The 20,745-nt window shown below is 41.7% G+C and overlaps 1 protein-coding gene across 3 annotated transcripts in view; it reads left to right on the forward strand.

The window, feature by feature from the left end:
• Window positions 1-1,979: 1,979 nt before the first annotated feature.
• Window positions 1,980-20,745, forward strand: part of tst (superkiller complex helicase subunit twister) — a 122,413-nt gene continuing 103,647 nt past the window's right edge. The window contains exons 1-6 of one of the 3 annotated variants that reach the window (XM_065434471.1): window positions 1,980-2,169; window positions 6,307-6,364; window positions 8,392-8,509; window positions 11,492-11,601; window positions 16,524-16,641; window positions 18,195-18,252. In XM_065434471.1, coding sequence (XP_065290543.1) covers window positions 8,411-8,509; window positions 11,492-11,601; window positions 16,524-16,641; window positions 18,195-18,252 — 385 coding nt within the window. In that variant the 5' untranslated portion in view covers window positions 1,980-2,169; window positions 6,307-6,364; window positions 8,392-8,410. Of the gene's footprint in view, window positions 2,170-6,306; window positions 6,365-8,391; window positions 8,510-11,491; window positions 11,602-16,523; window positions 16,642-18,194; window positions 18,253-20,745 lie in introns of those variants that run through there. The other 2 variants (XM_065434470.1, XM_065434472.1) reach the window with 2 other exon arrangements.

Raw genomic sequence — 20,745 nt, forward strand, 5'->3', positions numbered from 1 at the left:
TTGTCGGCGGGCTGCAGGCATCCGGTAGACCATGGCGACCAGGCAAGGACGAGACGATTGCATGGTTTATTCAAAGGTTGATGAAAGATGGTGAGAAGAGAATGAACTGATCTAAAGGTACATTTCGGAGCCCCTTAAATAAGCTCCCTACAATCGGAGGGATCTTGCTTCCGTCGACGTCACGTGACCGGCACAGAGTTTGATTTGCGGAAAGAGGGCCCCTCCTCGTCTAGTTATACCGAGCCTCTGGTTATACCGAGTCTGCTGCAAGGAGAAGGGTGTCCCGCCTCCGATTATACCAAGCCTCGGGTCCGGGAATTCCAACGCTTGTCCTTCCCTTTTGGGCGTTGCTGGTTCGCGGAAGTTCCCCTGTAGAGCTGGACAGTTCGAGGAAAGGATCGCTCTAAAGTCACACACACAAAAGAGGCCTGAAAACTGCGGGGCTTCCGGCAGACACTCGAGATGCCCATGGCAAATTAGGAAGTCACGCTTCATTTCGACGAGGCATGGTGGGTGAAAGTCCTTTCTGCACGAGGTGCCAACAGTAACGGAGAAGTCGCACTTCATTTTGACGAGGCATGGTGGGAGAAAGTCCTTTCTGCACGAGGTGCCAACAGTAACAGAAGTCGCGCTTCATTTTGACGAGGCATGGTGGGAGAAAGTCCTTTCTGCATGAGGTCCTAGACGCTAGCCGTAACACTGCACAGACTTAACACGCCGAGTGATTTGTTTATCTCACAACGTAGTCACTTCTTGCGTGTTAATTTTTTACTGAATTGAATTTTCTTATTATGCTTACGCCGCAGAGGACTAAACCCGGCCTTGCCGCTAGCGCTCATTTACTTTGACTGGTGCTGCTCTGCCTTTAAATATATCATGTGGCACCTCTCTCTAGTAACATTTAAAAAAAAAGTACTGAAAAGTTGGTCAGACTTTACCTTTGTACGTTTCCAAGCAGCTCACTTGGGGAATTTAATATTGCGAAAACTGCAGCGGGAACGGCAGTTCATCGGTGGTACCGCGCAAACACGCGTTCTTAATAACCCTTGCGTTTGGTGACTTCGTTCACTATAATGTACGCGTTTCCATCAATAAATTCGCAATTACTCTTCTTGAAGCAACTTTGACTGCACTTATTCGGCGATATCACATGTATTCATCGGCAGAAAAATCACAGCGGAATATGTAGACATCGCACCGTGCGGATTTGTTTGATATAATTAAGTCTGCACTTACGACGGATACTTATTATTCCGCATGCGTTTTGAGGTACAGAAGCAGCATTACGGCAAGCGTAGAATAAAAAAGAACACGATCGAGACATCACATTAGTCCACAAAATTTATCGGCTAGTTCGCATGAGCTCTACTTAATGTAAATGGGGTCCATGGCGTTTGTCTGCGTCCCGCAGACAAACGGCACGTATGTGGCACGTATGTGGACCATGTTGTCCCAAAAACCGGTAACATCGTGTTCATACCCGCTCCCACAGAGGCCAGCGTCTTCCCTACAGCTGTCACCGCAGAAGAAGCAGTCTGACGCCCGTACAAAGGAGAAATCGCAGCCGCGAACAGCCATCCTTGCTGCAAAGGGTTGTCGTCTGCTACTGCTCTCACACATACTGTTGGAAGCGACCGCTAGGTGGCTATCAGTGGCACGAGGCGTTACTACTTGACAGCGCTAATGAACACTAAAAAAATAGATTTGAGACGTCCGTATCTGCATACATTCTAGGACAACAAAACGTCTGTAAAAACGCACTATAAAAAACTAAGTTGCCTTTTTATATTTATTTCTGGAGTTTTAAGGATAGATTTAGGCATTTCATATGCGGCTCATGCGGCAAAACCGGAACTGAAACACATTATAGAGATCTGGTAGAGAAAAAAAAGGGACGCCGGGGACGCCACTTGCATCCCTTAATCTAGCTTTGTAAATGATTCTAACATAACGTATATATATACGTACACGATAGACAACCCCAACCGGCCGACCCTCGTCGCCGGTCCATGTGACTGTTGTCGATGTGTAACTATGAAATGCGGGTAAATTAATGCTACAGGTGTAGCACTTGGCTGTTTTAGCGTCTGGCCCGCTTCCCGTCTTGTCAGATCGAGTTGTTACCGGCTGTCGTGTAGCATGGCTGCCTGACATCAGTAATCAGCTGTGGTATGTTGGTCGCATGCGTTTTCGGTAACCTCGCACGTTTCGCATTAGTCGCATCTGTCCCTCATTGGTGATTTAATCTGCAGTCTCGATCGTATATTCGTGGCTAAGACATGTTCCTGCCAATTGGCGCGGCAGCATGTACATTTATAAATTTTGCTGCAGTGTGCTAAAAAAGATAATTGTAATTCAAGTTACGTGCAATAAAGCCGGCTCTGTGTCGCAGAAATGTATTTTTGCTTCTGAGATACCTCGATATGCACGATAAGCTTGCCCTGTAAGTTGAGTGCAGGGAATTGAATTTGTTCACATCTCATCAATAATAAGGCGTCGTGTTTTGTTGAACTGAAATTTCTGTCCAATTACGGCTGTACCTCGCGGAGATCAGCGAGATATGTGGCTGCGCGAAAGAGGGCCGGCGGCGGAAGCGGTGAAACTGACCATGTAACAGTCTCTACGTAATCATAGCTTCTGCTCCGTTGTGAATAAATTTGCCATGAAACCTACTGTTTTGCACTGTGCTGTTGTTTTACGTGAACCATTTTACCTCATTACCCACCACGTCGTGCCGCGTCTAGGGATGCGCTGGTCGAGAGCTCTAGAGAGGAATCAGAGCTGGGAAATCAGTGCGGTTTGTAGTGGCCATGGTAGCAGCTTTAGTGTACCGATTACTATTGTCTCAGCAGAGTGGATATGTCGTACTTTAGGCTAATTAGGAAAACAAAAGAAGGAAACTTTAACCTCAGTGTTATAGGACAAGTTATACTCCACATGCATTGTTATATTTAAAGGGAATTTTACAATTGCTTCAGTCGAGCTCAAACACTGCAGATTTTAGTGAGGCGTGGCAACATTTGCTGCACTAGCAGCTAGAATCTTGGAACTGAAACTAATGTCAAGTTTGGGATCATGTCGCAGCTGATCTCCTTGTAGTGTCATGCAAAATAACTTCATTTAACATGTATGATTATGTGCCACAACAAGATTTCCTTTCCCCCTGTCCTCCTTACCAGAATGGCAGTATTTCACTGTGAGTGCAGAGGCATGCAGCATGTTGTAAGCAAAGTGAGCACTGTGGTGTGGGACATAGGCAGTAAATTTCAAAGTACTGTGGGTTTGTCATGTGCCTTGTTTACACTTCGTTGTTTCATACTTATGACTTGGCTTTCAAGTGAACAGTTATTCTGCAAGGAGACGCACATAACTTTCTTCCTTTGTACAAGCACTAATCTTACTAAGGGTAACTTATGGTCCTGTTTTGTTGTGTCTTCGTTAGGGGACTGGGGGCTTTATGCATGAGCTTCAGACTCTTCTTTTGTCGCGTGTAAAAGCAAGTGTTCTTTGGCTGCTGAAGTTTTCTGCCCCCATTTTTCTGCCTTAATATTGCGTTCATACTTCGTAAAACTTGTAAACTATTTGTAGCTTTAAACCTCTCTGCATATTCCCCTTCATTTCAGATTCATTAACCAAGCAGGCAGTGAAAACTGTTTCATGTGTACAGTGCTTGGCCATTGAAACACAATACTAGGACTGCATGACGTCCAATGCTTTTTGCACCTGCCGTGAGTGCTGGGTGATTGCTGAGGGACTGACGGCAGTCACAATGCTTAGTAATGCTTGCTTTCATATGATGCAAAAATGTGCCAGCTTGGTGTCCCCAGCACCCACCGGTGGTGCAAAATGTGCCGGCAGCCACACGCTCTGGGTATCATGTTTCAATTGCTGAGCACTGCACATATACACTTGTTATATATTTACAAGGTGAGGGATGTGTCTATGATTTCTTCCTTCCTTATGCGACAATTTTTTAAAACATAACTGTGTAACTTAGGCTTATCTTGGAATAAGACACGCTTTTCTACTTTTTGTTTGTGAGAAAAAAAAAGGTGTCATCTACACTTTGACAACTGACAGTATACCAGAAATTCCTAAAATTTCTTCTGCTTAAGTTTTGGTTTATTGTGGTAAGAGGAATGTGTCTATCCTAGTGAAACGTACCTACTCCCTCAGCTTATTGTAGTCTCCTCTCTTTCTTCTTGTTATTTTTAATGAAAGAAGAAAGGCACGGTTGGAATAGTGGCCTTTTGGTCTGTCGTTTTATAGTTTGACTATATCTAGCATGGACTCGGGCTCTTTGTCTCGGCACCCTCTTTCCATTCAAAAGAAAGAAAGACTTGCTTTTACTACAGAGCAAAGTCAGAATTCTAAGTTCACTGTTATGTAATATCCACCAAATTGAAAGCTTCTTTTAGCTTTCATAAAGCATGCTGGGTGGAACCAACAGTAACTCAGACACTATAGAATGTGGCCTAACATTAGTAAGCTGCCGCAGGAATTTGCATTCAGTGACGAGATTTTATTATTCATATCAAATAATGTTATAAATGTAACTGATGAGAATTTGAAAGCTATGAATATATTTATGGCAGTCCTACCTATGCGTCTCTGCCTATGTTCTTGGGTTTTATGTTTCTTTAAAGTTTCGAGGTAGAAATGATATATTTTTGAAGAAAAAAACGGAATAAATCGGGGATTCTGTTGTCTGGCAGCCCAAAGTTCAGGATTTTCCCAGTAACGTTTACAAATAGTTAACACTTGCAATAGTCTCTTTTTGGGCACAAATGTATTTAAACGGAATCACTCACGTGAACATGTAATGGCAAAGAGGGCTGCTTGCAGTTCATGTGATGAACTCATTTATACAAATCCTTATTGGCAAATGTTATTTATGCTAAAAAACAACACATAAACAAAAATTACAAATAGAGATGTCTTTGGCCATCTATATTTTACTTTCTTGTTTGCACTTCATTCAACAAAGGAAAGAAAGTATAGTAGTGCACACAGGCATGCTTTGCAATGAGGTGAGATGCTGTTCATTATCTTGCAAGCCTTTGTTGGCAGACATTATCGTGTACATTTTGAGCACTTCTATGTCCATCCTAAACCTGCAAGGCCTTTCGTCCTTGTCTGTTGTCCTATTTTACTGCTTGGTCCCATATGCTCTTGCAACAAAATTGATAGAATACCAACTAGCCCACTCTGCCACCCTTTTTTGAATGCAACATAGTCAATTAAATATCCTCTCAACGTCACAGCTACCCTTCGCAATACAGAACAGCATTCAAAGCATGGCTCACTTCCTATATTTCATTTCCACTGTTTACATGTGTGCAATGAGCAAGAAATGCAATGCATTGAGTCGTTGTCGTATTCATGTAAATGCAGCTATTAAAGAAGCAACAAGCTTTGTTCACTCAAGGCCGACAGGCACTGAATATATTATATATGCAAGTTTTCGCTTGAGTGTCTAGACAAAAGGAAGCATAAATCGTATTCATATACGAATAATATTACTAATATGGTATATCTTGACTACTTGCTCACACAAGATGGGCAGTGTTTATTAAGCATATTTAGCGCCAGCAAATAAGGACGGAAGGGAGATGACAACACAATGCGCTATGTCTCCCTTCCATCCTTGTTTGCTGGCGCCAAATATGCTTTCAATTTACCAACACGCCCAACAAATGGCAGTGTTTATTAGTTTTTTATCACCTGCACTTATTATTGTCCTTTACTAAATAGAACACCTTGGGGAGAAATCGGGTTGAACCCAATTTTGAAAAAAAATTTTCGGGGTGTAAAAATGGCAAATTATCAGGTTTTACTTGAAAACGAAGCACCTTATGTATATGTAAATAACAGGATTGCTGTTAAGTCTTGTTAATGACCACCTATCGATATATATATGTGCTAAAACACTAAACTATAAAAAAAAAAGTTCACGTCCTCCAGGCCCTATTGTCCCCCCAAAATAATTGTCATATATCTTGCGTACGTTTCTGTAATGCTGCCCGCCCAGTCCTTCCAGGTCACAAATGGCATGCACATTATCGATGTGACATAGCATTCTTGACAGGAAAGGAGACCTGCCAAGCTTAAATGTTGTAAAATTATACTGAAGTCGAAGCCAAATAATACTGATAATTTCATAATTTCAATTTCAATTTCAATTTCATAATTTCAATTTCATAATTTCATAATTTAATGAAATATGCTAAAAATTGTTTTATGGTTGACATATTGACTGTTAATGAAAACATTTGCAACTTTATTTTGTACACATACTACAAACAGGCACTCTGCTTACAGCAAGAATGATCTGTGCCTCAGACAAACGGAATCATTCATAAAGGTAATTCATGAAATATTCATGCTACAGTGGTAGAAATTTTGGTTGCAGTTATTCAATAATTCCTTTAGTGGGTGGAGCTGCAACTGTGGTTAGGTCGAAATAATCGTGCAAGTTTAAAAACTTGGCTCCAAAAACCGGGGTCTACAATCTTTTAAAGATTGCATTTATGTTATTCAAGAATCAGTGTTGCCCTAGTTAAAATCAGTTTTACCCTAAACTGGACGCAATACGACTTTATGATAAACTCGTAAAAATTTGCGGGTATGGGAAAGTAACAAGTGCAGAGTTTTCAAGAAGAAACGTTAGCAAGACAGGTGACAATTATTGTTTCAGAACAAGATATACCCCAAAGGATGTAAACTTATTTCAGTGTAGCGGCGAGGAAATGAAAAAGAATTGCTGCCTGAGAAATATTTTCTTTCTTTCTTGCTTTCTTATTATTTCTTTGCTGAAGGAATCGTGTGAAATAACTTTAAGGTTTTTGCAGCTATTCTTTGGTGGCAGATTGGAAGCCACTTGATGATTACTGTTCAAATGACGCATAATTACATTCGGATATGAATTCAGTGGTAGGTAAGAAAATTGTTTTTAATGAGAAGAAATGGGAAAATAGAAAAGCTCCTTGAAGCAATGGTTTTCAAATATGTTTGTATGGCATACTGGGAAACACACTTCTGTGCCCAATCCATAAAATTGAGATTAACAGAGGACCTGTTAGAATATGAATATAGCGATACTGTCACTGATTTTTTTATAGGATGCAAAATGTGAATATTGTAAAAGTCCTAGCTGTGTCTGGCAACATTAATGCTGATAATTTGTGGCACAAATTGTTGCTTAAGCTGCACTAAGCATTCATTTCAAATTTTGAAATATTGCTCAGTGACACTATCATTACAGCCAAGCCATTAGCACACCTTTAGTGCACACATTATCATCATCACAATTGAATCACCTGCATCAATCTGCAGCCAACAAAGGCAATGTGTTCTTTTGTGGAAAAGACAGGTCGTAAAGTTTTTTTTTTGTGGTTGTAACACTAAAAACAGAAATGCAAGCAGTTTCAACTGCCTTAAAATCACAAATTAAATTAAATCCAAAAAGCATTCTATTGGTGCTCACCCACATTCTTTGAAGGAGTACCGAGACATATTTTTATAGTTGTAGAAGCTTTACCACATGCTTTTCACACATGAGAAGACCACACTTGGCAACTACGAAGGTTGGAAAACATATTTTAATTTGATACTAAAGTTGGTCTCAAATGCTGCCCTGGTATTATCGATATTATCACGACAGCATGGTAAAGAGCAAAATTTACTAACATCATGGAGCAGTAAGGCTAGGCACGACAACTTATAAGAAAATGAAGAGTGCTCAGTATGTGTTTTGGCTATGCTCACATGTGGCACTCATGTGTGGCACCTGCAGCAATTACAGGGACAGAGCAAGTTCATTGACATATCATTACGTCATGACACATCCAACTCCTGGGTAATTGAAACCGAAACTGGTTCATAGAAACAAGTATTGTAGGGAATTATTTAGGGCGCTCCTACGCTTCCCAGTATTTTTTTTTCTAGAGCTTCGAGAGTTTAGATCATCATCTAATGCAAAAAATAAAATAGAAAATATTGCTAGTATAAAATGTTAGTACTTGCTATCATTAACCTCTGTAATACTTCCAAATGATATGTAGTTGTTTGAAGTTGTAGTTACATATAAGTTGTGCATTAAAAAAAAGTTGAAAGACATGTTGATTTTAGTGTTGAGCTAATAACCTTGGAATTCCTATAGCCTGGCATTGAAGGCTAAAAAAAAATCCAGAAATAAGAATAAAATTGTCTTGAATTAGCTTTGAAATAAACTCTAGAAAACACGGAATGTCAACTTTATGTCGGCCTACACCTTAAAAATGGTGTAGTAGCTCTGGCTGTCTGGTTTAATGGAAGATCAAGGTCCATGATTGCTGTTTATGTTTCTGGCATTATGATTAGCATGCTCATGTACTATTGCTGCTGTTTCAGGGGAAAAGCTTGCAACGCCATGGAAAGTCTACCACAACATTTGCGCTTCAAGGAGCTGTGGGGTGGAAAGGATGTTGATATTGAACCTGGACAGTGTTCCAATCTCTTTGATTCACCAGTAAGTGGCAGCGTATTTCCTTACACCACTATTTTGGTTATGAACAGTCTTCCTCAAGAGTTTTCAGATTACTTCACAAGTGGCATGGTCTGCAAGATTTGTCACCAAGCTCTGTAGCTAGGATCTTCCGGGGCAGATGCCACTTGGAAGCTTAAAAATGAAGAAGTTCAGCTGCTTCTGATGGCAGCAATTGACAAGAACTGTGTCCTGAGGAACATGATTCGGCTCCCCAATCAAGTTGGTGGCTCCGCCCACTGTAAAAACATTCGAGTGCTAAGCTTTGATTGCATGGTGAAGAAACCCCAGGTGGTCAAAATTAATCTAGAGCAGTCCACTATAGCATTCCGCAGAGCCCTGTGTTGCTTTGGCACGTTAGGCCCTTGTCGATTAAACAAGCAGCCTTATGCACATGCAGGATAAAGGCATATTCACTGCGAACTAGTTGTAGTATGTTATATAGTATGAACAACCTACTGGCAATATTGTCACGTAGTAGTGACGGTGAAGAAAGCAGTAAAACGGGAGGACAAAACTAGCGTTTTATTGGGTGAACTTGTGCCCTCAAGAACAGGCTACACTCAAAGAACGGCAACAGCGGCGAACACCATCAATATTGGCGAAACTTTGATCAGTGGGTCAAGTGCGTCGGCTTTTATACATCAGTCGTCGAATGTTCCAGAGTAATCGCTGCGACCCGCGTTTCTTCCGCAAAGTTTTATATTATTCGCATCGCGCATACATGCAATCAGATCACACAAGGTTCGGTCACAGACAGCGTATGGAACCATCGATAACATTCCAGAAACTTCCTATACATGCAGGTGTGTCCTGCACTGTGCGATAACATTTGTTAGGCTGTGAAACGTGGTTGCCCGATAAACAAGTACACGTGTCCATATCATCACACAGGAAAAAATGGTCCAAGATAGAGAAGAAAGAGAACATTTATTACATTGTGGAACCTTGTTGATAACCAAATATTTTACTTATAAGAAAATTATTAAAGGGACCCTGAAACGCTTTTGACGATTTTCTACAAACGTACTGAGTCGTTAGAGTAGGTCCTTCTGATCATTAATTGACACATCTAAGTGCTCTGCGTAAAGCGTGTAATTTATTATAAGGTTTTAAAAATGCACATCGCTGCCGATCGCAGCGCACTGCTCGGCGGAATTTTAAGCCGCCCCTACCCATATGACCGAAGTCACTCATACGACGTCAGTGGGGCGAGCTATCCGATTGGCTGACCAGGGCGCGTGATCGATAATTTTTCCAACTTTATGGTAAACAAATGATCTTCGTAATAGTTGGAATGTTAGTTAATTTGTTTTCATAAAAAGAAAGTAGCATAAAGAGAATGCACAAGAACAATTTTTCAGTACACTTGAGCACTTCCGGCACACAGCAAGTGTCATCTGCTTGTGTTACAACGTGCGCAGTCTTTGACGAGAGCTCCACCGTCAGTGTCGATCAGTCTTTTCGTGAGCACGATGAATCACCCTTGTTGCGTTGTGGGCTGCAGACGTAGCGACTGGAAAGATGTGAAGTTGCGAAATCGTGTCCCTCTGCAAGGCAGCGTACGAGCGAACTGGCTGCTGCGGATCGGACTGCCGCTATCTGATCGGCGCCAGGATTTGCGCGTTTGTGGCCGTCACTTTACACCGGAAGATTACTAAAGGAAAAGCGTTTCGCGAGTCCCGTATTAGGGCAAACGTAAGCGCAAGGGGACAGGGTCTGGCCGCTTGACTGTGCCGTAACGGGATGAGCCGAGATGAGCAGAAGGGCAAATGTGAATGGTCTGCACGGTGCAGCCACCTGGTGGCATAGAGCTCAACCATACACAGTAGCAGCAACGAAGCGTATTCTTCTTTACTGCTGGTGCGTATTTTTCACAGGAGTGTAATCATCAACTCGTTGTTTTTATAAATGTTTAAAATGTTTTACACTTGGTTAGAGCAATATTAGCGCTTTGTTTGGCTGGTTAAGCGCTGCGCCAACAAGTGTCTGGACCGTGCAGACCGATCAGGCTGCTCACATACGTCTACACCAAAGTTCCTTCATCAGCTTGAGTTTATGCCTCCAGTCATTTGCCGAAATGACCAGCTTGCCTGTGGTTAACGGAATACCAGACACATTCGGCGCTACGACAGAATGCTCGCAACGCACGCTGCTTTGATAGCTCTCACTTGGGGTCGACAGCCAAGCGGCTAGCGGAGAGGTTTCGTGCGGGCGGGGGCGGGCTCCAAAACAACCGGAAGTGGACGATGTGACGTCGCATCGTGACGCAGGACCAGTGAAGGCGGAGCTTAGCCCCGCTCGCTCGACAAACGAGTTGAGGAGGAAAAGCATGGCTGGGGAGGAGGGTAACTTCTAATCGCTTGTAGCTCCATTAATATGTAACGCTTCACTTAAATTGTGGTGCGAATGTTCTACTTACGCTGTACCTTACGCGTCTACAAAATTTGTCCGAACCGTTTCAGGGGCCCTTTAACTAGACAATGTGATATTAACTGGTATTTCAGGCATGCATCTGGCACTGTTCTACTGTACTATACTAAAACACAAATGACTATGAAGTTTCTTTTTGTAGAGCTTCTCCTTGCAGGGGTTCGATTTCTTGCATCACCCATTACTTGGGGGTAGAGTTAGGTGTGTAGTGCAGGAAATGTCTCATTGTATTTATAGCACAGCTCTGAATACAACTGCGGCATTTACCTTTTGGTTGGACGTTTCTTCAGAAATAAGGTAACCGGCATTGTGTTCATGCATATATGATGTTATTCCTACCATTTATTGTGACAGGACATTGATAAATAAGATGAACTCAGAAATTTTTGGTGTTTGAATTATTTTCTAACCCTGTTCATTTTAAAAGGAACGATCGATTTTGATGGTAGAGAACTTGTGTGCTGGTAGGGCCTGGTGTGGAATTGCTGAATATTTACAATACTGTTTTGAAAGAAACTTGCTTGGTCATTGCAGTTTCCATTTGGCATTCCACCAGTCATACCTGATGTTGAGGATCAGGCTAATGAAATTTTGGATGATATTTGGGAAGGCTGTACCACACGTTGCCCACATGGTTCTCAAAGGTGAGCAGTTTACAACACTTTTCAAAGGAGACTGTTTTTATGCACTGCATTGTTTGTGCCTCTGTATGAAAAACAAAGTTTTTAGTTTAAGTAAAATGGAAAGGAAAGAACAGTTGCACTAGGTTAACTGCACCAGGTGAACTGCAGCGGGTACTGGCAATGACTGCACTTGCGACCAATAAGTCTTATGTTATAGCCTGGCTCGGTTGCATGCTTTGTTGTCCTTGCCAGCAGTACAAGTCCTTGTGTCTATGTTGGTGTTGCTATCGATGAGCAGACAAGTCGTGGCTTGAACCAGCTTGACTTTCGTGTGTATCTATAGGAGAGAGTTGTTGCTCATACGCGGAAATTGTGCGAGACACATCTCTCACTCTAATCTTTATCTTGCTTTTTTTTTAAGTACTGAATTCGCATAATTGATATTCATCCAGTGCAAATCAGTAGCCAAATAGCATGTGGAAATTTGGAGACAGTAGTCTCTAGTTAAAAATATTTTTTTTATTAGGACAGTGTAATAAATAACATTGGGTCTTCGACCTATAAACACAATATTATGTCTAAGATAGATATTCGCATACCAGTGAAACAAGTCAAGCTGCTTGATGATTATGTGAGCAGAAAAGCAGCAGTACCTTTGCTAAGTTGTTATGAAGGTCACAAGTATGCCACCTTTGCGATGCCATTCTGTTCAACTCCACCGGACAAAATTGTGTGAGTTTTCTCATAGGTAGGGTTAAGTGCTTTTAGTTTTTATAGTCACAAAGTTTGACATACTTTTTTCAGTTTTTATTTGCACCAAAAAATTCAACTTTTTTCAGTGAATAACTTTTTGCATCAAGCTTACCTCTTCTTTACTTATTTTTTGTGTATATCTGGTTTCCTAATTATGTGGATGTTGAAATGTACTGTATGACTTCAGATTGTTCTCTTCTGTACTCCAGTTGTAACCAGTGCATAGAATAACAAAGTTTTCCACAAGCAGTGTAGCAGTTGCATGATGCCATACGACAGTCTCACCATACAGGAATTAAAGTTAGTGCATTTAATGTTTGAACACAAACAGCAAGAAATTTTATTTCTAAATTAGGCTGGTACAGCTCTAAAGAAAGAAAGGAGAAAAAAAAAAGATGGCCAGGTAGACCCGACCCTGTGTTACCTTCGGTGAACTTGCTCATCCACCACAGTAGCCACAGCATAATAAAGACTTTCCCCCGACCCTTCCATGTAGCCCCCCACCTTCTTTTGGTGGTGGGGGGCTACATGTCAGCCTGCCACCAAAATTGCTTTGGTGGCAGGCTGACACCAGACGTCGAACTTGCCAGGCTCCTTACATTGGAGTATACTTATAGTAAGGGTGTGCAAATATGAGAATTTTCGAATACCAATCAAATACATATACTTAGCTTCGAATATCAGATTGAATATCGAATAATGATATGAACATGCATTAGCAAGGTGGGTTACTTTCTTATTTTGGAACATTGCAATTACATTGTCAATGTTAAAAAACTGAACTAGTATGCCATTGCGCTAAAACATTGTGTATTTAGCAGATGTTAACTTGGAAAATTTAGTAATTCCCACTAGCTGACCTTGCCAGCCTGTGCCTTACTATAGCGCATCAAATTCCCGTAAAATCGGGACCATCTGACTCTGTCCCAGTCGTCACTCGTCGCACTTGCTGTCAAGCAATAAGCTCAGGATTGGGGGTGGCGCCGAAAAAGAAAATTAAAAATTCACCGACAATTATGATATTCCGTCAGGCGAAATTTGACCAAAGCTCCATATGTGTTTTCATTTCGCGATATATGGGCTGGCGCGCACTATCTGTCTCGTGCGGCACGTTTCAAACGGAGCGAAGTATGGCACTACTTACTGCCTCGCTGATCTGGAGACCGCGAGAGGCAGCGCATGGGTGACGCGTGGGCGCTATTCACAGCAGCCGCCACAAACAGACCTCCCTGACAACGCGCGCTACTCTAGCGCCATCTCGTAGCCATGGTCGCCGCGCTACGCTTTTCCTCTCGCGCTTTGGCCATACCCTCTTCCGCTTTCCGCCTCATGGTTCCGCAGCACCCTCCGCCACCGCTCCGCGTTCGCTATTTCATTCTTCACTGTGCTCGTTCGCTCGGTTAAGCCGATGCCGACGTTCGCCGCAAGAACGGGAGCTGCGCTCTGAAAAGTGCACCCTCGCTGTCCACGAACACGTGCCCCTTGCTACTAAGAGGCTGGCTTTTCCGCAAAGTTGAGACGTTTAGTGGCTAAGTGTGCTTTACAGGCAAAATTTCGCTAGCAGCACGAAATCATTTCAACATTCAGCACAAAATCGCCCCAGTATTCTTAGATTAGAAGAAAGAAATTCTAAGAACCGTGTTTGCACCCGCACAGCCAACATTATATTCGATTTGATTCAAATATTCGTGTCCAATCCAATATTCGAACATTTTAGAATATCTATATTTTTTTAATCAAATACGAATAATAAAAATATAATATTCAATAATATTTGAAGTTCTTGAATATTCGCACACCTGTAATTTAAAGGCTTGCCTCTGCGCGCCGATCGCCATCTTAGCTCTCTGGTAAATTTGCTTTCATTTTTTGCGTTTAAAACTGAATTCTATAAAAAGAATATTCTGACTACTTTTCCCATTTTTTTTTATTGAACCCATTGGCTGCCACATTTTGCACACATTGCATGGCCCTCTATTCTTATTCTTGCCCTGTACGAGCACTACACGAACTTCCACTGCTGTGTTTTTTATACAATTCTTGACAGTAATAAATGCTGAAAACAATACGGACAAAGAAATATTACCTACAATATAAAGCAACACTTGTTAGTTAATGTTAACTGTCAGCCACAGGTTCTTTTTTGTTTGGAAAAGCTTGAAACACTAGGCATGTAGACAACAGCACTGTACTTTTCACTCTTACCTGTTGCTTTTTTTAACTTTTTGCTTGGTACACTTTGTACTGCAATGGCAAATTTGTTTGCCAGGATTTGGCAGAATATGACATGGGAAATGCACCCACTGCGTTTTAAGGCCCACAGGTGTTAGAACACATGTACAAACGTTCTACAAAATTAATATCGCCAAAAATAAACAAAGCAAACAACCTCTGAAGTTAACACATAGTGTCATCTATTGACAACAACATGTCTAAACTTCTCCAGTATATGTTAACTACCACGGCATCCATGAACGACTTTTTGAACCAACAATATCTCCCATCCGGTGAATTGGTGGCTTTTGCAATATGCCGCGCCCAGTCTTATGCCCGGCGGTTTGCCGCCTTTGGCAGCCAATGTGTTAAACCGAAAATATTTTTTCCCATCCATATGTATTTACTACATAGGTAGTGGGTGTATTCTTGAAGTTTATCTCAGTTATAATTTCTCTTGTTTCCAGGAAAGTGTGTCTGATTTCACTGAATAGTATAGGGATACTGTTTCTGTACTCAGATTTGTTCTTTATTGAGCAGAAGTTCCTGATAGCTGTGGAACATAATTTAAGGAAGTCATGTTTCCTTTAGTTACAAGAAAATTAAAACTGTATGCACTCCTTATCTGAAAGCTTTTTCAATATTGCAAACAAACTGCTCTAATTATTTATTTTTTGAGCGCTTTGTTTGCTGTTTGAGTGCCTGAAACCACTTAGCCTCTTAGCAGCTTTGTTTTGGTCACATATAATTTTACAAAGCCATATTTCAATTTCAACTAGGTGCCCTGGGCTAGTTATGTTTGTAGGAATATTTTTGTTGTGGTGTTGCATGACTTGATTTTTAAAAAATAAATTGTGGAGATTGTTTATTTGGAATAGTATTGCAGTAGAATCTATTTGTCATCGTAGCCGTGTGTTGTGTAGCGACTGTGCAAAAAGCTGGTGTCACCACCCTGGCAAGTTCTGATGAAGTTTACCCAATGTTTACTCTCCCTTTTTTCTTCTTGCTATTCCCCTTTCCCCCATCCCCAATGTAGGGTAGCAAATTGGGTGCTCTTCTGGTTCACCTCCTTGCCTTTCCTGTCCTTGCTTTCTCTCTCTCTTACCCGATGTGATACCTGCAGCAGGCAATAGCAAGCAGGCGCACAATGCTCACTGTGAGCAGAGCTTTGCTCAAACTTTGATGCAAAATATGCAAAAAATTGCATAATTACAATACCTTGCTTTCTGTTGCTGCCTTGCCTGGTTGAATTTGTAGTGCTTTGCATTTTCATTGGGCTTTTGTCAGGCGTGTGCGCCTGCCAAACAGATTCTTTCTTATATGTATAATCATGGTTAGTATTTCCATGTAAGTATCGTATGTAGGTGTACACGGTGTAGCTCTCTTCTACTTGCACCTTCTGAAGAGGGGTTGCACATTTTAGAAATGCGAGGGTGTTAACAGGGTAAGTGGTCTTTCTCTACCTGACCATGCATCTTACATAGAAGTGAGAGAGCTGAAAGTGAAATTGGTAAAGGGATAAAAAAAGAAATGCTGAATCACTTCAGAATGGTGAAATATTTTTCAGAACTGCAGAACTGCAGAAAATAACAGCACACTTTCCTTCTTGAATTTCGTATGGTATGCGTGGCACCAGTGTCATTAATGGGGCTTAATGAATTTAAGTGTATGTTTGTATACTTTGACTACTTTTACTTGGCAGAAAGTACTGAACACTGGCAGGCTTACTCATCACATACTTCTGTATTCAATGTAATCTTTTATTGCCAAACACTTAATTAGTTTTGAGCAGGTACTGTTAAAATTTATGAAATCATGGGAGCTGGTGTGGGAATTTTAAGGCTATCTGCCTACCTCTCCTTTGTTTTTGTTACTTTGATTTTGTTTCTTTAGTTTTGTTCCTATGGTCTCATTACTTAACATTGTGTGACTGTTCAAGCAGTTTCTTCACTGACATAAGATCTTTTTTTCTCCAGGTGCTTTTTGTCCCCTCCAAACATAAACTCTTTGTTTTCGTGTGATGTTTCAATGGCCCCATCAGAGCTCAAGGTCCTAAGAAATCTTACTACAGGAACACTTGAAGGATATGAAGAGGTAAACGCAGTGCTTTGAGTTAGCGCCTTTACAGTCAATGTGAACATTCTTTACCTCCATGTGCTAGGCCTTGACAGGAAGCAATGTTTTAGAGCGCAGCGCTTAGGCACTGGTTCCTGCGGCGAGTGTCGGCACCAACGTCAGTGTCCTTGGTGTAACCGAGGAAGCGAGCACTGTGAAGGATAAAAAAGCAAATGCAGAACGCAGCGGCGGATGAAAAACAGTGGTAGTGAAGAGAGTGCGAGGAGGAAAGCGGAGGAGGAGGGTGCAGTGGAACCATGAGGAGGGTATGGCAAAAGCACGAGAAGAAAAGCGTAGTGCCGTGCAAGAAGGGCCCTTCGGTGACAATGGCTGTGAGGTGCGCCAGAGTTGCACGCATCGTCTGTTCACTGATGATGCCAGCGATACCATATATGGAAACAAAGCGCTTCATGAGTGCAGGTCTGTCTGCGGCGGCTGCTGTAAATCGCGCCCACGTGTCACCTATGTGCTGCCTCTCGTGAACTGTCGACTAGCAAGGCAGACGTGCCTCAATTCGCTTCGTTTGCAACATGCTGCACGAGACAGATTGTCCGCGCCAGCCAATATATCGCGAAATGAAAGAAATGTATAGAGCTGCGCTCAAATTTCACATTAAGGAGTATCGTAATCATTGGTGAATTCTTTTTATCTGGCAACAAATGTGAATTAAATAATAAATGGAATGTAGTACTGCCTTGTCATTCTTCTTTAAATTTGAAGCATTTTAACAACACATACATGGGCCAGCTACATCAATATTAAATTAATTATAATCAGTTACTTGCCTTCATGCAAAAGCTTTAGTCAGGCTATTTAATTTCATAGAAGCGATCTGTAGCTGTATGATCACATAGCCTTTTGTTTTTACATGTAGTTGAATATCTATCACATATAAACGTTCCATTGGTAATTGCGCCACATAAGCTACATGCTGGCACGTTTTGCTCCTGGAGCAGGTAAAGTATAAACCCCATGCAAGCGATCTTGCACGCGACAGCGACAAGCGACGCGATGGAGATGGCTGTCGCGTTCGCTCGTCGCCTACAAGTTGCACCCCACGCAAGCGACGACTTCGAGCGACGTCTCCCCAGTGTTGCCGGTATGAGGGCAGCAATATAGGCGCCTAAACTAGCGTGACGCGTGCTTTATTAACTTAAGTTGATGTATTTTACTGTAAAAAGCAGCATAAAATATTTCTGAAAGTCTTGCAGTAGGTTCTTATCCTTGCACGTATAAAAATTCAATCGTTTGCTCGTCCCGTGCGATAATCGGAAGTACTGGAGTTATGTACATTCAGTTCCGGCTTCGCGCTATTGGCTAGTCGCTCATAGCACTTCCGGGCGACGAGCGACGAATTCTAGATTTGCAAAACCGAGCGATCGCGCGACAAGACCGAGCGATCTGTTCAAGCGACGGCCCGATCCGTCGCGCGAACCCGTCGCTCGTCGCTGTCGCGCACAAAATCGCGCTAATGGGGTTTAGCCTTAATAGTCGTAGATGTGTTCATGTTTCTGTTAATTTGTTTTTTCTAGGTGTTTACAGAAGAAGCTGCGCTGGAAGATAATGAACAAGTGATAGATCTTACCAAAGGTACTTCACTGATCTTCTGGCTTTGTTGTTGTAAAGATATATTTTCTGTTTATCACACTGCAGAAGATGCACTGGAATATAGTTAATTACTGATAGATCTTATCAAAGGCACTTTGCTAATCTTGTGGCTTTGTTACTGTAAAGATATACTTTTTTGCACTTCATCACACTGCTTCTGTAGGGATGCTTTTATCAATGCAATGAAAAGCACCTACAATGTGTCCATAGTACTACAAAATGAAATTTTTAATCAATACATTATGGTCTGGCAGGCTTCTGACCGTAGATATGTTTTGTGAATTGTGCTACAATGTAGATCGCAAAATTACCTTACTAACTCATGCGTTTAACGAAGTTGTATTTTTTAACTCAGACATTCTTTTGATGTAACGACACTCATGCATTTCAAAGTCAAAATTTTTTCTTAGCATTTCAGGAGTGGATTTGGTGACATAAAATGACAAAGCATTGACCATTCCCTGCTCTTGCATGAAAGCTCAAGAAGGCAATAATTTTCCAAAACTTGTCATTTGCATAAGAGGGCATCTGTTGTGGTAGAATTGAGATTGCAATTATTTCCATATTGTAAAAACAAATGACAACACTTGTCTGATATTTCAGCATGACATTACTTTTACCATAACTGTGGAAGATATTTAGTATCTTGCCTGTTGCCAGCAGTACTTGCCATGTATGGCATGGAGTTGTATCAACACTGCTGCCTCTGTGCGTTGCTCATCACTGCTAGTGCTTTGCCTCAGCTGAGCTTTAGTGATTTCGCAAAGTGTCCCAAACATGCATGTCGGCACTGCTTCTGTCACAGTGCTCTGCATGTGCAAAACAGCCTTGAGTATCGAAGCAATGTGCAGTGTGTTGTGGCTTTTCCAATCTCATTGCTGCAAGCCACAAGTGCAGGGTATGCTTTGGTTTGCTCCATGTTACATTGGTGGCTAAATGTGGTTTCTTGACAAATGATGGACATTTATAAACATTGAGGCACTATCGCTCTCAGTGTGTGTGTGCAAAATTGACAATTAAGCTAGAGGCCAAACGAGATGTGCCACATGTTCTTGTCTAAAGCAACACTAAAGTGAATTCAAATTTTCTATGGGAGTTGTAGACCACGTTGTACAGGTCAGTAAAGCACCATTTGGCCAGGTTCCTGAGCACTAATTTATTCATAAAATTTAAAAGAAGAAAAGATAACTGGCTTCACCACTGGTGATTGTGTACACTGCTGTCAGCCACGAATCAATAATATGCATGTGGCTGTTGAATACCTGCATATATTTGTTGACTGTGCCGAAATTCAGTGTCGTCATGTTTCATTCCATGTTCAAAGAATGTGCACTTATGCCATATTTGTACCTGTAAGGCTTCAATACATATACATGAACAAACAACTGACAGCACCAATTCTCTCAAGTAGCATGCTGATCAAGGACTTCATGCAAAGCTTGGCCTGGGCTCCTTTCAGTATGGTTTCCTGTAGTTTCCTGTCATTTGGCACCCTAGATGCTGTCTCAACTTTGCACTACAAAGTGAATTTGAAAACCATGTAACTTGCGCTGGTGTGGAGAGATGCGCACAGGAGTCTGTATTCGTTTGGTCTAGACACCTCCTGAGGTTGCACTCCTCTGTGCACTCGGGAGACTTTGCTCAAAGAAAGAGCCACATGTGGAGTACTTTAGGTGCAGGCATCTCCTTTCGTATGTCCATATTTGGCAATGCAAGCTAGCTAAGCCAGTACTATAGTGAAGCCACTCAAAACTGAAGTCCTCACGTGGCTGCTGTAGAGCCTACTGAAATAAGTGTTACCAGCGTCCTGCTCATGATTAGCTGATATAAATATGTTCCTGTGAGGTTGTAAGGACATCATCGGGAATGGCATTTTTCTAAATCCCATCTCTTGAAAGGAACATACGCTTAAGTGATTGTGGAACCTGCAAAACATAGTGTAGGAAATCTGTGTTCGTATTTTAGCAAGCAAGCAAATGAAATATAAAGTAATCTTTAGTATCCTTTCAAGAGACACACTTATTTTGTGGGACTAAGTACACACAAAGAAATATTTCTGAAGTTATTGTTGTATTGCCCCTCCCCCTCCCCCCCCTCACATGTTGAAAGCATACCAATTGCTGAGATGCACTATGGCTGTTCTGCTACAATTGTGTGATAGTCTGGGATGCGTTATGGTGCTGTGCCAACTCTGTGTGTTGTCAGTATAACATGATTTGATGTCAGTATAACATGATTCGATGTCAGATAACAGCCAAAGAAAATTTTGTTGGCCTAAAATGTTGTCATTGTCATGTAAATCTTATCGTGGTGCCTCTCGGGGCTTATGTCTTTGTGATTTTCCTCTGTACACACGCTTCTGTGCAACAAGAGAAGCTGAAAACCTTTACCCAGTACGTTCTGGTGTGTGGCAGCAGAGTGCATGTGCATTTTTCTGTGCGCCTAAAGACGGCCTTTTCAAGCACCTGTGCTGCC

The sequence above is a fragment of the Dermacentor albipictus genome, chromosome 1 (genome assembly GCF_038994185.2).
Source record: "Dermacentor albipictus isolate Rhodes 1998 colony chromosome 1, USDA_Dalb.pri_finalv2, whole genome shotgun sequence".
NCBI lineage: Eukaryota > Metazoa > Arthropoda > Arachnida > Ixodida > Ixodidae > Dermacentor > Dermacentor albipictus.